Source organism: Rhea pennata, chromosome 3 (genome assembly GCF_028389875.1).
Source record: "Rhea pennata isolate bPtePen1 chromosome 3, bPtePen1.pri, whole genome shotgun sequence".
In the NCBI taxonomy this organism is placed as follows: Eukaryota; Metazoa; Chordata; class Aves; order Rheiformes; family Rheidae; genus Rhea; species Rhea pennata.
The window spans coordinates 125,539,202-125,555,937 of record NC_084665.1 but is presented as its reverse complement, the minus strand read 5'-3'; the positions used below and the strand labels follow the sequence as shown (position 1 = coordinate 125,555,937).

Sequence of the window (16,736 nt, the reverse complement as noted above, 5' to 3'; positions counted from 1 at the left end):
TGTATTGGCTCTGTGTAAGCAGTGCCTAGAGCCAAGTATGTGTCACTGGACACACCTCATCTTGGATTAACGTATGGCAGGTGGATATACCATCAATGGCAGCTTATCTTTAAACTGGTTTTGATTGATGCCAATGAAAATCCATTAGTTCTTCTTGCTTGTGTTGCTTTCTCACTTATTAGCATATCTTTTGATTGCATTTCCTATGGGCATGATTTGGTTTATGCCAACTTAAGATATAACTTCAGCTATGGAACATTCTAAAGAAAACTGAAGGTCTATGACCAATGCAATAAGTCTGATGAAAAATTATTTAAATATATATATAATAGCAATTTAACATAGGCAAAAGACATAGAACAGAGCTTTTCTCACTCTAATTCTTTCACTCATCTAACCACTTTTCCTTGCTTGGTATTCTTGAATTATTGCCAGATGTCACCTTTACTGGTTTTATGAAGAGCTGCTATAGTGAAGACAGAGACGTCTGCATCATGTCCAATGCTGACCAGTTAGGCGTCATGCCTCTTATCACAGCGGAGAGATCAAGGATGTTACAAGTCAGTGAGAGAGAAAAATTCTACTTTCATCAACCACCAGCAAGGTAATATTCTCCATTTTAAAGTGTTGTTTTCAATTATTTATGCTAAAAAAGTACCTCCCATTTTGGGAGTCTTTATTGTTGGATGGAGAGTATAAACAATTTTAAACTGCATGTCTAGCTACAGAGCGGTCCCACCTTTGTCTCTGTTTTGCTCTCATACTGCAAAAAATGTCTGCCAAAAATGAACAAGTCAAAACATCCGTCAAACAAGCAAGCAAAACAGCCTGAATCTAAAGGAAAAAAAAAAATCTCTGTTGGTTTAGGGCAATTTTTAAAGAGTTGAGGTTCAAAGAATTTACTCAAGGTACATCTCCAGGCCAGTCCTCTTGGAGTTTCCCTTTTACTAACATTTGAGTAGCAAAACAAGGTTCACATATCCCATTTTTTTAAGACTCTGTCCTGAGCATCTCTGACTTCTGACTCTCAGGCTTCACAAAAATATCAGGTCCTCCAGCAGAAAACCCGGAGATAGCGAATGTCCTTTTAGTCTGGGAAGCAGAGCTTGATTTTTGCCTGCGAGATCACATCAGGAATGTTGATCAGTACCAGGCAGGCTGTGAGATGTCAAATGAGTGCCAGGACTGCTCATGCCCAGGGAGGATATTGGCTGTGTGTGGAGGAATGAGGAGCAGGGAGGGAGAGAGCTTCATTGGCAACCTTCAGTCACTGTTGGTTGCAGCAGTTCAAACATTGGAAACCACATGCCAATTTATTTATTATAACTGGAGAACGCAATATAGAGGCTATGTCAGGAAAGCCTTGAAGTAGCAAAAATATCCAGCATGCACTCCACTTGCCAGTCAAAAATAATTGGAGGTGTCCCACACTGCTATGTTTGAAGCCCCTCCAGCCTTCTGCCAGAGCTTTTGTTTTATTCTATATTTTTACTTTTTTGCTCTGGGCACTAGTTTGCGTGTAGATTTCTGAGATCTGTCCAGCCTGTCAGCTCCCATTATGTTTCACTCTTGTACCCATCTCACAATATTATGCTGTTAGTGAGCTGCTGAAATGTCCACTGCAAGAGCTGGTGATTTTCAAACCCGACGAATGCACGTAGATTACTGAATCTTTCTCAGTAGTCTGGTAGACCTCTGAGGGAGATTACGTCTTTTAGTACTTCTCATGCATTATCTGCATATATTTATTTAACTCACCTTTTGTAACTATTGTGATTGATCCATGCTGTGGTTTCATTGCTCTACTTTAGCATCCTGAAGGGTTATCTTGATGGATATCTCCTGTCAAGAAGAAAGTGGGAATTGCTTTGGAGCAGGAGGTGCTAGAGAAACATCAGGGTATATGACAAGAGCTTGAAGCACTTTGTTTGACCCACTGATAGGTGTAACCAACTGAAGTGATGGATCTTTTGATATCCCAAAGAATAGAACTAGCTCTCAGAATCGTAGGAACCATCTTTGCTCTCCACCTCTTTTGAATTGTGCTGTCTGGATGCACTGGCTCATTTATTTCTTTGCCATCACTATAATCTCTGCCTGTATCTGCTGAACTCATTAAAAATATCAATAATTTTTTTTTTTTTTTTTCCAACTTAAGTTCAAGTAACTAAGTTTTCTTCAAGATTTAGAGAGTATTCATGTAGCAATTTGAACATGTGTGCATAGACTGAATGGACTGTGCTGGAACATAAATTATTGTATCTCGTCACCTTTTGCAATAGGAGGTCAGATTTATAGTTTAATATAGAAATATCAGTTTTAATAAAGAGTTTTTTCTTCTTTCCCTTTCCCTTTCCCCTTTTCTTCTGGTTTTAGGTTTGGACTAACACTCTTTTAACTTATTATTATTTTTAAAGTATGATTTATTTCTATTCTTAGAAGCTTACCATTAGGAAGAGAGAAATAGCTAATCATTATTTGAGAGACAATAGTGGGTAGAGTAATCACTTATTATCAGATCTTTGTGACTGGGTGATGAAACTTTGTCTCAAGCATAGCTTTGAGGTAAGATCCATCTGCAGTTCACTTTAAGAGTATCAAACACACCAAAATTACATTGAATCTCCAAAACCAGTTTTATTAAAATATAAATTAGGACAATGAACTTTTTAGAGACAATTCCAAACTGCTGTGTGCAAGAGAAAACAAACAAACCAACCAACCAAACAGGGTTTATAGAAACATAAACCTTTATCTACTGTGTCCTTTTAGGATGCCTTTTCTCTTTCAAGTTTGCTTTCTCTCTAGAAACATGAAGTGACTCCTTGAGCTGCAGCAAGCATTTCCGAATCCCTAGCAGAAGTCTCTTTGCATTTCTGGCTATGTTTATACTAGTAAATTAAAGAGAGACAGGGAATTGGGCATCAGAACTTGAATATCATCACTGTTCAACATTTAAAATGGCCTTTGGCATGGCTTTGGCTTGGGCCAGATAACATTGACCCAGACAACTCCTGGGCATAATTTGTGTGCTGGAGAAAGGCTGTCCCAGACTGATAGTTTGGAAGTGACCATGCTGTTGTAGACACCAAGGGGATTTAACACTATGCACATGGAAAGTCCAGCTGGTCTTACAGGAAAAGAATGGTCCCTGAAAAGTTCTAGTCCCCCTGTATTGATGTGTCCTCTGTGGCTCAGCTATGGATCTGCTCCTTGTTTGTGCCAGGAACCTCCAAGCCTTTATTTATGATGTGTGCTCCCTGTTGGCTCCCTCTCTCACACTTTCTGCCATTTCACCCTGCTTCATGCTTTCTCCTGCTCATGTGAAGGAGACCCTTCAAAGGGTTTCCTCATCCTGGAATGGGTGAGAGACCCCAGGTAAGGACAAGAAGAACTTTCCTCTCTACTGAGCAGCTAGTGCTTTTTAACAAAATATTATATACAATGTACAGCAATCTGAAAACAAAAATAAACAATTAGTCACTCAGTGGGTGTGAAGAACAGCTGGGCAACCACAGTACCCCATTAGCACTGATGACTGCAACAGAGACATTCCTGTATACATAGTAGGGTAGCAACCAGTGCACATTTTTTGCTTTGCCCAGTAACTACATGGCTTGATTTACCACAGGTCAAGGATTAGTGGCACTTGGATATTGATGGCTACCTCACTGAAAGTCCTTGAATCAGGAAATCCAAGAGGGAACCAGAGGTATTCAAAATGCAACTGTACAGCTGGCTCTAAGGGCAATGATGGTCCACAACAGCCTAAGCGAAACCTGAGGGAGGATGACATTTGGGACAGGAGTTAAACTGGAAAGATGATGATTTGTTCTGTCCAAACCCAGCCAAAATTTGAAAAGCTAGCATGCAGATGAGTCTTTTTTTGCCAAAATATAAATATTGCACTGGATTTCTTTACAGCGTATGACAGACCTTGACTGATATGCTTTATTTTCATTCATTTCCCCTTATTTTCCATTTCCATTCTTTAAATAGGCATCCTCGTTCACCTAATAAATATCAAAACCTTGGCTGTCTATGTAAGAATGCTTACTGCTAATGTAAGTAACTTCCAAGCAACAGTACATTTCAATTGCCACCTTCCTCAAAATGACATTACCTCTCCTGCCTCTCAGTGTACATACATCTGAGGACATCACATTTCCTGAGAAGAGATGCAAAAGTTCAAGAAAGGCCCTTTTCAAGGATTTGGATGGAGGTATCCTGGACCTAGAACCACCTGTTTCCGTTTTCCCAAAGTCGGAATTTCAATGGACACAGTTCTATGCTCAAGCTGGTAAGTCCCTGTGTTGTCTAGAGTTCTTGCAAAGTTCTTGATACACCCCACCGACACAACTTGAGTGCATCCGCAGGCTTTGGCTGAGACCTATGCCTGAGTTTAGGATGGCTGCGATCCTAGATTGATTGGTGTCTTTCCAGGATTGAGGCAGTAAGATGCACTGCAGAAGTCTGGGATCTTACTGCACACTTCTGTTTCCAGCAGTGCCTCTCTGCTTTATTTTTTTATTTATTTTTTTTTTCAGAATCATATCACTTGGTCATCCTTATGCCCTTTATGGTTTCGTTTATTGATTGTTAGACCAAATCAGAGCTTACCTCCCTTTGCAAAGGGCTCTGAGAGCACTGAGTAAGACGCACCATGTAACTGTTAATTGAGGGCAAGATAATAACAACCACTGGCCCAGCAAGGATTTTTATTCATATCCCACAGAGGAGATAATCAAGCTGAAAACTCATTCCAGAAGTCTAAAGAACCCTTTTTCTGGTTTAAAAAGACCCATTTTGCTCTGCAACCACTTTCTGAAAGTTCACACAGCAAGGCTCCATTCTCATCCTGATTAAAACTCTGCTCTGTGATTCCAAATAAACTCCTTAATTACAATTAGCATTTCCTGAGCCTGCTGCTGACGGCGGCCATTTTGCCGAAAAAGCGCATCATTTGTGACTCCAGCAGTATGGGAGACTGATGGAAGGGACTGTAATTAATCCTGCTTCCCATCCTGCTCTAAAACTGATTAAACACAAGAAGAACTTTAATCTTTAAACAAAATGTCTAATGTGTACCCAGTACAGGCTTTTTCTCTAAGGATCCCTCTCTAACTGGCTGCTTAGAGGACTGATTAATATGTTGGCTAGACACAAACATGCTATTTTCTTGCTCTACCTTTTCTGCCCTGACTATGAATTGCATGCCAATGCTAATATCCTGAGAGTATTATCACTTAACACTTGTACATTAATACATACATACTTGTGCATGCACAATCTGGACTTTATTTAGGTTCTTATGTTTTTTAGACACCCTGGCACAAACTCGTAATGAATGATAGGAATCCCCACCATCTAAACGGCACTGACAGTGCAACCTGCACTTCACAGGGTTTATCTCCTCCTGTAATGGAGGCGACAGCATATGGCAAATGCTGCCTGCCTCCAAGGCTGTAACAAAATTGCAGTGTTTTCTTCTTGCTGCCCAAATATGAATGGGGATTTTTTTTTCCTCTCTCTTCCCATTTCTGTGTTTAATTCCCACGCATTTCTCGTTCTGACCTGCGGTTCCTTTTATCTTGAGGTTGACATTTGGAGAGGGGAGAGGCACAGCTTGATGCTAAGGTAAATTCATGGCTGTTTTCTTCCCTTCTCTCCCTGCTCTCCCCCCCAAACCCTTTCACCTTCTCTAAAGCTGTAATGCTGAATATTTTGTGCAGTGCAATGCAGGTGCCTGCACTAGAGAATAAGGAGAAAAAAAATGACTTTCCTGCTCCCAAAGGACTTCTGTGGGGCTGAATTCTCCCCTGGTGTAGTATCATTTCCAGATGATGCCAATAAGCTGAATTTGGCCCTTGGAAATTTGCCCTGCCTGAATCCAGATGAGAGTTTGATGCTTACGTCATCTAGGTGGTCATCAGCTGCTACCTGGTGCCTTGTTAAACCTGAGTCCAACCTTCATGAGAGCTTCATGAGAGCACTGCAGCATAGTGCTTAGTGCTCTGCTAGCTCTACAAAGCCCCCAAAATGTAGATAGTTTTTCAGGTAGCTACACAACATCCTTGCCACTTCCAGAGTTCAGGGACATGTATTTCCTCCAACTCAGTGGCTCTTGCTTTCCTTGTCCGCATCATTGTACCTTCATCCATTCAAACTTGTAGTTTGCACAGTCAGCTTGAAATTGTTGGCCCTCATCCATTACTAGATATCCTGCTTTCCACAGGGCAAATAAAAGTAAAAACACTCTGTATCCTTCAGGCAGATATTTTCCAGGAGTAGCACTATGGGGTAGGTAGTCTGAGCTCTGGGGGCACAGTGGGTCAATGGGCACAGGATTAATGTTTATGAATCCATATGATGTCTTTAATTCAAGACGTAATTGATGTAGAGTAAGTAGAATATGTTAGACACATATACGTGCATTTGTGTGTTTCTGTGTATCTTTGTATTACATACTGACGAGGGACCACTTGGCTTCCTGCACTTGCGAACAGCTATATTACCATATTATATATATTTAATCAAGTACCTTTTTTTTTCCATCTTCCCTCATGTCTGTTCTTTTACCTGCTGTGTTAGCACTTTGGGTCATGGACTGAGTCTTTTCTCTGAGGCTTTCTGTAGAAGTGTAGAAGTAGATTGTCCATGTAAAGATGAATTTTTAGTTTTCTTGGACAAACCACAGAATTCAGGAGAAAAAAATGAGGGGAGGGAACAGATTCAAGACTTTGTTTACTGTTATTTGTGCTAAAACCATCAGGAACGACAACCAAAAAGTGCTTTTGAGTAAAACAAAGCATAATTATTTTTTAACTAAGGATACATTTTGGCTGTTTTCCCCCTTTCTTTTAAATAATGCTGAAAAAGTTTAGAATTAAATGTTTTCCAACAAAACCTCCTAAATCATTTATAAGGAAGTTCCACAGTGTCATTTTTTTTTGCCTTGCCCAAAATAAATTAATGAATTTGACATCGATTTGCAATTATTATAATCTCTTTGAGCTGCCATTTTTTGGATGAGAAAATGTTTTTCTCACAAGGCTCTTGCTCATCTCTATACTAAACCCTTTACAAAAGAGCTTGGGGCCAGGCCTTGAGCACTGCATGATAAAATAATATAGGAAATACTAGGATCACAAGCCGTACAGAGGAATTAGCTATAAATATGAGTAGGTCTAACTGAGGAATGATGGATAAGAGAAGACTTTGTGAGTTCAGCTGATTTCTACCTCTAGGTTGTATCCTCAACCATGTCACAGAAAGCTGATACAACCATTGTTTTGCAGTTAATTTTTTAATTATTTTCTAGCTATCTGCAATGTCAGAACTCTATTATCAAACTGTGCAAGTGCCTCATGTGTCTGTAACCTAACAACAGCTCCCAGGGATGTTGAAGTTCGTCATCTTCCAGTGGTGGAAATGTTACTGAGGGCCAGAGACTGATGGAGGATTCATCTGAGCCCCCTTTCATTGCCTCCAGTGTCCTTCCTGGTGAACACTGAGAGACCTGAAGGGCAGACATTAGGTGCAGAGGATCATCCTCTGCAAGGCATTTTTGCATGTCGAGTAGGATACAGGATGCCTGAGCAACCAGGGTAGGTAGAGAGATGAAAGAAACACCTAGTCCCAGGGATTCACAGAGGTGTTTCAGCCCCAATGCTCCCACCGCCCATGATGCGTACCGGGTATTGAGTAGCACATCCAACATCTAGTCTTAGTCTAGAGCCATCGCCTGTGGACAGCTGTATTTTCCTGTCTGCCTGAAGACACATTCTAGATATTTTTAAAGCAATACAGGCTGAATAAGCTAATCTGAATATTAAGATGTTATCCATGTAAGTGACCTGATTTAGTGGTAAGGTGGCTGAGGAAAACAGAAAATGAGTAGACATTTGCTCAGCTTTCTTCCTAGCTAGAGGGGAAAATATTCTCCCTCTCCAAGCAATTATTGGAAAAGATTGCAACTTGCTACATGGGCCTTTACTCTCAGCAGATATTTACAGTTAAATATTAGACTTTGAGGACTTCAGATGTCAGGGTGTTAAAGCATACAGGCAGGCTGATGTCCAAGAAAATACTGCATTGTTCAGGATGGGTGCCTTTGACTGTTTGCATTCATCCACTGGGGGAACCAGCCCTCGGTGATCTTGTATAAATCCAAAGGTCTGGCCTTCCTCTTCTGATTCTTTCCCTTTAGCATGGCTGCAAATTTAGCCAGAAGAATAATCTTCCAATGGCTCATGAAATCATTATTTCTTATTTATAATTCACAGCTCTCAAAATATCTCTGTGCTGGATTTGTAAAGAGATGTGGAAAGATCCTTAGGGTTGCATAAGAGCAATTTCTTTGCATATCCTATTTTATGATAGTTTAACTAATTGAGTCTCTGTTCTACATATTCTGACTCATCAGAGTAAATCTGATTTATTGAAGGATTAGCAGGATCAGGCCTGCAGGATTTAGTCATTATGCAAGTTTTTTTCTTAATAAGCACTCCATCACATACCTGTGAATAAATATTTCTTACATTAGTAAAAGTTAATGTTACCTTGTATGTTCTCCAGATACAGCAGAAGCATCAGTGAAGTTTAGATCTGTAATATCCTTGTGAGATGGACATATATTTTAGCACTGCTTTCCCTGGCAGAGTACAGAATTTGAGACTTGCCCAAAGTTGATCACTGAATTAAAGTATATCGTTCACAAATCCTAACAGCCAAACTCAATCTCAAAGCACTCCACCCTGCTTAGGCAGGTTGAAAAGTATGGTTGTATTAAGTAGAATCAGCCAAAAATGTATTTTATTTACTACTTTTTTTATTAAAAACATGCCTGGAGCATTTTTCAGGATTTTATTGAATACTTAAAATATTAACTTTTATTTTAAACAAAACGATTCCCAAGTGTTTTTATTATCTAAAAAGCTGAAGAAGAATTTTATTGAAAAAAAATGAATCAGCTTTGGTAGGAATCTATTGATGACGGGATTAGTGCTTTGTAAGTAATTGATCTTTTAATCTGGACAACAGATAACTAAAACAACATTTTCCCATGGTGTTTTCAATCCAGACAAATCCAAAACTGTGAAATTCCTATAAATGTCTTCCTTGCTTTCAAGAAATAACAAGCATGTTTTCTAGGTCAAAAAGAAAATATTTCATATTTAATGCTTATCTGAAACTAACTTGGACTGACTTTTAAACACTCAATCTTGTTTATTATTTGTGTAAAAAAACTCCCCCAAATGCATAGAACTGAGGTTAAATGACTGAATATATGGAGATTTACTAGATTTCATTAAAAATAGGATAAAACATGAATCTCAGATTAGATGTAAACAGCCTAAAATTCCAAGGATCATGATTAGCTGCTATAACATGCCTGCTATGTATAATCATGTGTAGTATGTATGAGAAGAGAATGCAGGTTTGTTAGATTCAAAAGGAGGAAAACAGCAAAAATATTTGCCTAAAACATTTATTGTTTTCCACTGAAGCTTCTTTTTCTGTTCACAGATAGAAATTTTATTTTTGTGCAATAAATGACCCATGCAGAATGGGCTGAAAGTGGCAACAGAGGGAATTAAAAGAGCTGTTACCAAGTTATCGTTTTATAAAAAAACACAATATGATCAGAAAATGCTTTTGATTTTTACTTATTTTTTCTGAAAACACATCCATGGTGAAGATCTCAGCATATCTTAAATTGAGAACAAATCTGGGAGGTACATTTGATCCTCTTGGGAGAAAAAAAGTTGTATATATATATATATATATATATGTATCAAGAATAATGAAATTGTGAAGAAGTGAATGCAAAGTCAGGTCCCTGGTGGTGGACAAGTGATGATAATATTGACCCTTAGGACAGCAACTCATTTTGAAGAGGAGGCAGCTAATAGTTTGAGCTCACACTTGCAATCAGAAATTCCTGACTCCTTTTCTAAGCTTTAATCACTGAGGACAATACACTGGGTTTGTTGTTTTCAAAACTGAAGTCATATGTTTAAGGTGCTATTTAGAAAAATGTCATCATTTTTATCTGGAGAGTCCCTTTGTTTCCCTGTGAGCTGAAAAATAATTCAGTGACCAAAAAACACCAGATTACCTCTATTTAAGAGTCTGGTTATGGATTTAATATCCACCTGTCTACTCTTCTGTTCACAGATGTTGTCCTAAACCTGACCATGAGCTTCTTTCTTTTACCCTTGACATGGTGAGGCTACTGTTGCTCGACTGGTTCTTAAGATGTGATCTATAAACCCCTGGTGGTGCATGAAGCCTGAGTAACTGGTGCACACATCATCCCTGGATTAATTTAGGAACTTATCAGTTAAAGGTGAAAAGAATAATTAGGCATTTAGAAAACAGAAGCTATGAGGAATGACTGACAAAGTTGGGTGGCTTAGTCTGGAGGAGAAGAAATAGATGAGAGATTTGAGAACTGCCTTCAAAAACATAGAAAACTGTTGCAAAGCAGAAAGGAATAAATTGTTCCCCATGTCCATAAGGTCAGAAATAATGGACTGAAATTTCAGAAAAGATAACTTCAGATGTTGGGGAGGTAACCTTATAAGTAGGATAGTGGAGCACTGTAATAGATTGCCTGAGTGGGTTGTAGAGCCCATAGCAGTAGAGATTATACAAACGTCTTTAGATAATCCAGGTAGAGCAGGAAATAATGGATTAAATAACCTTGGATGGTCCTTTCTGGCCTTATTTTCAAAATTCTGTAAGGATGCTTAGTGATCTGCAGGAGCCTTTTGAGGTCTGACAGTGATTTATTGGTCCAAAAAACCAAAGTGTTGTAATGGGAAGTTCTGGTAATTAGGACTTTCTAAATACTGCTGATGAAGACAAAGAGAAACTACTAGGTGGATAATTAGTGCAGAGGGAGTTTCTCACAACCCATGTGCTTGGTCCCTCTCAGCCAATTTGCCTTTTCTTGTGGAATGCTAATGCATTAGAAAGACCGTAAAATATATTTAAATGTAGAGATTTGTCCCATGGTAAATGACGTACTAGGCTTGAGCACCTGGGAATCAAAACTGAGGCAGGTTCCTAACCTGGGATCTCTGGAGGTACCTCTTCTTAAATCTCAGTAGCTCAGACATCATGCCTTTACTCACAAGGCACCACTTCGTTCTCCTTTATCATTCCTATATCAGTGATGGCTACAGATCTGAGACAGGAGCTGGGCTTTATTACTAGTAGGATCTGTCCAGAAACTTTTCAAGTACCTTCTGCAAAAAGCTGCTGATATTAATAGTCAACCCAGAAGGCTGCAGGAGAAATAGGGGAAGGTGCAGGGGAAGTGAGCTCCCCCAGAGTAAGTCAAAGACAGAGTTTAGGATGTCGGTCTACATCATACAACCTCTCTAGGCTTGACAGCAGTTACCTTTAAGGAGACTAGCTGCCTGTGTTCACGCAATTAAAAAAGAAATGTGAATTACATCCTGCAAGTATAACTATATTCTTTTCCTTAGATCCTAGAAGCATATCTATAATCCAACCAAACTGCTGAGTGTTAGTTTGCAGAGCTTTACAGGGGAAGCACTGCATTTTGCAACAATTAATTTTGCAGAGGAAGCAGCCTGTTTAAAGATGCCTGCAGCAGTCACTAAAATATGTGGTGTTTTTCAAGACCACCAGACACACAGTTGGCTAGGTTGGCTAATAAACAAAGCAACAATGCAAAAACCCAGCCTCATGGGGTTTGCAGGAAGAAGGGATGAGAAATAAAATGAATAATGCTTACCTGCCAGGGGTGGGTGAAGACTGTAATTGTTTAGCCCCCAGCAGACCCCTGCAAGGGTTAAAAATGACAAAGATATTAGTTGGTGACTGCTAAGATTGTAGGTTTGAAGCTCTCGGCAAAACGCAGAGTGTTATTTACCGGACTTGGTCGATTTACTTCTTAATGCAATAATGACCTGTGAAATGAAACGTGAGCTAGACAATTGTTCCTCATTGTTTCCAGTAAAACATCCTTTCATACCCCATTAAACCACCATTAATTCCATATGAAAGAGAAGTAGGCACAAACACCAAGGGATATCTCTCTCTTTTCCTCTCTTTCTCTCTTTACGGGCTTGATCAGGGCCTGTGGATAGTAAAACAGCTTTCTTAACAATTTTAGAAGGCATTGGGTAGGCAGCAGAGGCCACAGTTCTAAAGGAACATCAGAGAGACCTTCCAGATCTTTGGAGGAAATTGGCACCTTATGGATCACAGTCTAGATTTTTGGAGGAGACTAGCGTACTAGCTGGTATGCCAAATCTGATCAATTTTATGGGGTGAATAAGCATTTTGAGATTGGCTCCCCTAAAGTATAAGAAGGTTTATGTGATCACTCAGTGTATATGCATGTGCCCCACAGTAATTTTCCCACTAGGCAATTTTTAACTTATTTTCAATTTCACTCAAAAGTAGTCAAGGGAGAATTTTTCAGGGATAATACATTCCTACAGGTTAAAAAAATGAGGGCTGAGAAGAGGAAGGAGACTGTATTAGTGGCTCCCCCAAAGTGCTGTGTAAGCAAATTCCCTGCCAGACACCAAGAAATGTTCTCTGGAGAGAAACTCCAGTTTTGAGTCCCAACTAAAGGAAAAGCTTTGACTGAGACTTGCATGTTGGTAGACACCAGGGAATTCAGCCACAGAGCCGTAATAAAGCACTGGTTCCACCACTCAGGAAACGAATTTCTCTCTTTAACTCCTGATTCTGCTCTGCTCTAGCATATTGCTGAGTAAGTACAAAAAATGACAACGTAAAACTTGAACAGTGGAGGTTTTCAGACTTTATCTGATGATACTAAATAAAGAAAGCCCCCAGATTTTCTTTTCTTCCTAATCAAAATAAGGGAGAAAAATATATATATGTATATAAGGGAAAAAAATAGCAGGCCATCAGAATGATGACATATATTTTTTCTTTTCTTCTGGAAAACATTGTTGAATGAAAATAAACAACTATTTTCCTACTAGAGTTTACAGAAATTTATTTTTCATGAAAATACTTAAAATGTTTCAGCCAAAATAATTTTGGTTGTCTTTATTTCTGTCTCTCGTGTATGTGTGTGTTTGTGAAAACCTGAGTGTAGTAAAAACCTCATTTTCTTTCAATAACAATGCAGAAACACAACTTCTACAGTAAATTTCCACCCAGGTATAATCGCTGTGTATAATTCAGAAATATTTCAGGCCAGATTCTCCCTCATTTATGATGACATAAATCTGATATAGCCCTCATCTATCTAGAATTATAAAACTGGGATTAAAACATTTTCCCTTAGTACGTGAGACATTGTTACTGGGCAGACAGTATTTCTATAGGTGAGGGACTGACTGTTTTACATTACCTCCTGTAAATGGGTGGGGAGACACTTTAAAAGGTTGCAATCTTTCATCAGTTAGCAGAAATAATGGCCAAATATTTGCAGAAAGCATTACTGCATGTTTTTGCAATTGCCTGTACCCGTGTGTGTGACTGCTCTGTTACGGACTTATCTTTCATGTTCTCTCCCACTGAAGTCAACGGAGAATTTTATCAGAGCAGAGTCTGTGGGACTGAGTAACTAGATGCCAAGAATCTGTTCTTTGTACTCCAAAAAGATGTGATCATTTGTGTAGCTTCTAGACCTAGTTTAGATGGGACATTGTACTGGAGCTGTCTGTTGCCATGAAGGCTTTGCTAATGCTTATTTCACATAAAACATTGATAGTCTCCTTGACTCCAGTGCATCTGCATGTGGAGAGGTGTATTACCTGATGCACAAATGTAGGATGGATTTGCAAGGGGGCAGGGGCAGCTCTGAAGAAATCTAGAGTTTAGCACAAGAAAGTCAAAATCTCCTCACCTTCAGTTAATATCTTCATCTAGTTGAAGGTCCTAAACCAGGACCCCAACCTGAACACCTCTCCATTTTTCCTTGTTCATCCCATCTAACTCATTCAAGATCTTCACCCCCTACTCACAGTTCTGCTTCCACAAACCAAGAGTCCTTATCTCCTCTGTATCACAGGACTTCCAAATTTTTCCCATCTCCGAACCAAAACTCCAGCTCCATGTCCTTCTTCCTTTCTCCTACAATTTACCTAATCTTCTGCAAACTGGGAATTTTAATCCAAATTTATTACCTCCACAGACTTCCAAACAAAAAATCAAACTATGTCCTTGCTTCCACTGAGCCTCACCTGAAATCTAGATCCTGAAACTTAATCACTTCCTTGGCAGGTGCTGTCCCACCTAAGAGAAGGTTGTCATGGATCAGTGAATCAATGACTGTTACTCAAGCGTACTATTGAATTTCTTGCAAGTCACAGTTTGATAGCCTGTATGCTAACATATTCTATCATCATGCCTGTTTTTTCAGTTGCTCCTAATTTTATGCTTCATTTTTGTTTGCTTAATACTGTATCCTTTTATGCTATTTGCTACACTTGATGCTTTCATTTTCCCATGCTAGATTTATGTCTGAGGTCCGATTTTGTTTGCTAGTTTGATCAGAAATGACTGAGCTGCAAAGAAAAAAATGGAGCTTTTTTGCTGTATGCTAGAAAACAAATCTCTAAACTCTGGAAGCTATGAGGCTGTGTTGGGAATTGAAGTTTAGAAGGGAGACAACTCTGAGGTCGTTGGAATGTTTTCTCTTCACAGGCCTTGTAAAATACCCCATCCAGAACTATTTGTGAAAATAAACTGCAGAGATTCATTGTCTCCTGATGTGGCATGAAAGGTCCAAGCCTTAACTATCTTTTGTGAAAAATTCTGTTCCTGCTATGCTGTATTCTTTAAGGCACGAGTCCTGTAAGATGTCAAATGCTCCTGGTCCTTCAGCCTGCTCCAAGATACCCGAGTGTTTGGAGCCTCACATCCCGTGCTCTAGCTCCCTTGCACTGTATCTGTCAACTAGCGAAAGAATTCTGGACACTTCATGACCCCTGTTGCTGCACGAGGCTCTGTGTCCTTAGGAGACGGACACGTGTTATGTCCTAACATCACAGACTGGGCAGCTTTGAAGCCAAGACGTTACACAAAGTCATCTGTGGTGGAGATGAAAAGAGATTTCAGTCAACAAAAACACGATCAACTGTGATCATGTCATGGGGATGTCATTAAGATTTTGATTAACTGACCTTATTAAGACACCTACCACAGCTTACTTGGTGCATGGCTGAGATTTTGTTTTAATGCCTGCATGTCTCACTGACTGTTTGCATGCAAGACCAAATCTCAGTTACAAGAAATGGATCCTTATGGAAGGATTCAGTTGCACTTCTGAAAAAGAGATGGAGAATGAGAAGTGTAAAGACACTTGTTCTGCATAAGCAGAAAAATCACCTGGGAAAGCGATCCCCTTCATTGCCTTCCCCTACTCTTCTTCCTAAGTAGCAGCATTCTGAGTAAACAAGAATCATGACTGTGTGGGTGCATGTATGTATGCGTGTGTGTTTATACACACTTGCAGACGCTGTCCTCGCAACTGCACTTGGAAGCATTTCATCATTTTTTCCCTCTTATCTTCCAAATATTAGCATTTAATGAAATACACATTTCCTTCATTTGTTTTGAACCTACTCCAAGGCCAGCAAATACCAGAACCTCAAATGTTATGACAGGATAGATTCTTTATTGGTTTGTTTTCTTTTCATTCTCTCTGTTTTCACTGTGATCTTTCTTTTTCCTTTTTTTTTTTTTTTTTTTTTTTTAAGATTATAAACCCTTATGTTTCTAACTCAAGGAGCCTGGCTTCCAACTGAGGTAGACAAATATTTCAAAAAAAATGTCCCTGAGACGCATCCAATGTAGACAGCTGTGCAGCAAACAGGAAATTGAGGAAGTCAGGTTCATCAGAGACACAGGATTTCCTTTGTGGATGTTTCAGATAAAGCATCTTTAATTTTTCCACACTGGTTCAGTGCTGTAAAAGAAACATGACCAAAGCGTGGACAACATTGTTCTGTGAATGGAAAGCCGTGATGAGAATGTACAACTGAAGGACAGTTTCTCCTGGGGACCATCTCAGCCTGGCTGTGTTGACATGACCTCTTCCAAGCAAACTCACATTTGGTCTGTCTGTGGTTCAAACTGGCAGGACATGAGCCAGCTTTGAACCAGCAACCATGTCACAGAGCCAAAGAAGGGAAGGATTTACTAGGTTGGACACAGTTCCCAGCCAATGTGGTTAAACAGCTTCCAATTCAAAATAAGCACTTGTCCTTCTAGCTTAAACTGTGGGTAGAACAACCTCAGGTCTATCTGTAACAGGCAGTTTAAGTATTTTCTGAGGTTACAACAAGTCATGCTAGATGCTTCACTGCTAGCAGGCTTGCATCCAGTAGGTTCATCCATCAGCATGTGAGGGATGATTTATGAAAAGTTATTTGTGGGACTAACAGGGGAGCATAGGCTGGTGCTGGAGATGAACTCGGATAGACTGAGTTCATGCAAGCAAACTCTGCTAATACCTTCTGTTACATTGTTTTTTCCTATGAAATGGGCTTAATCCTTCTTTTTCTCCACTCATTGGTTTGTCACATCTGTTTATGCTCTTAATTTTTTGGTGGTGTGGCTAAAGAAATGTCTGTGTAACCTCTTGTGTGATGGGACCCCAAACTAGCTTTGGGCTCCTACGAAACACTAGAGAAACAAAAATCCAGTACCATGAACAGTGTCATCACTCTACCAAATATAAGAAGTCCTTAATTCAAAGCACGTGTAGC

At 39.5% G+C, this 16,736-nt stretch overlaps 1 protein-coding gene across 1 annotated transcript in view; it reads left to right on the top strand.

Annotated features, from left to right (window-relative positions):
• The window catches only part of PKHD1 (PKHD1 ciliary IPT domain containing fibrocystin/polyductin), a 264,433-nt gene that overhangs the window by 189,272 nt on the left and 58,425 nt on the right, over positions 1–16,736 (top strand). The window contains exons 57-58 of the mRNA XM_062573127.1: positions 436–604; positions 4,140–4,300. Of these exons, the coding sequence (XP_062429111.1) occupies positions 436–604; positions 4,140–4,300 (330 nt within the window). The remainder of the gene's footprint in view (positions 1–435; positions 605–4,139; positions 4,301–16,736) is intronic.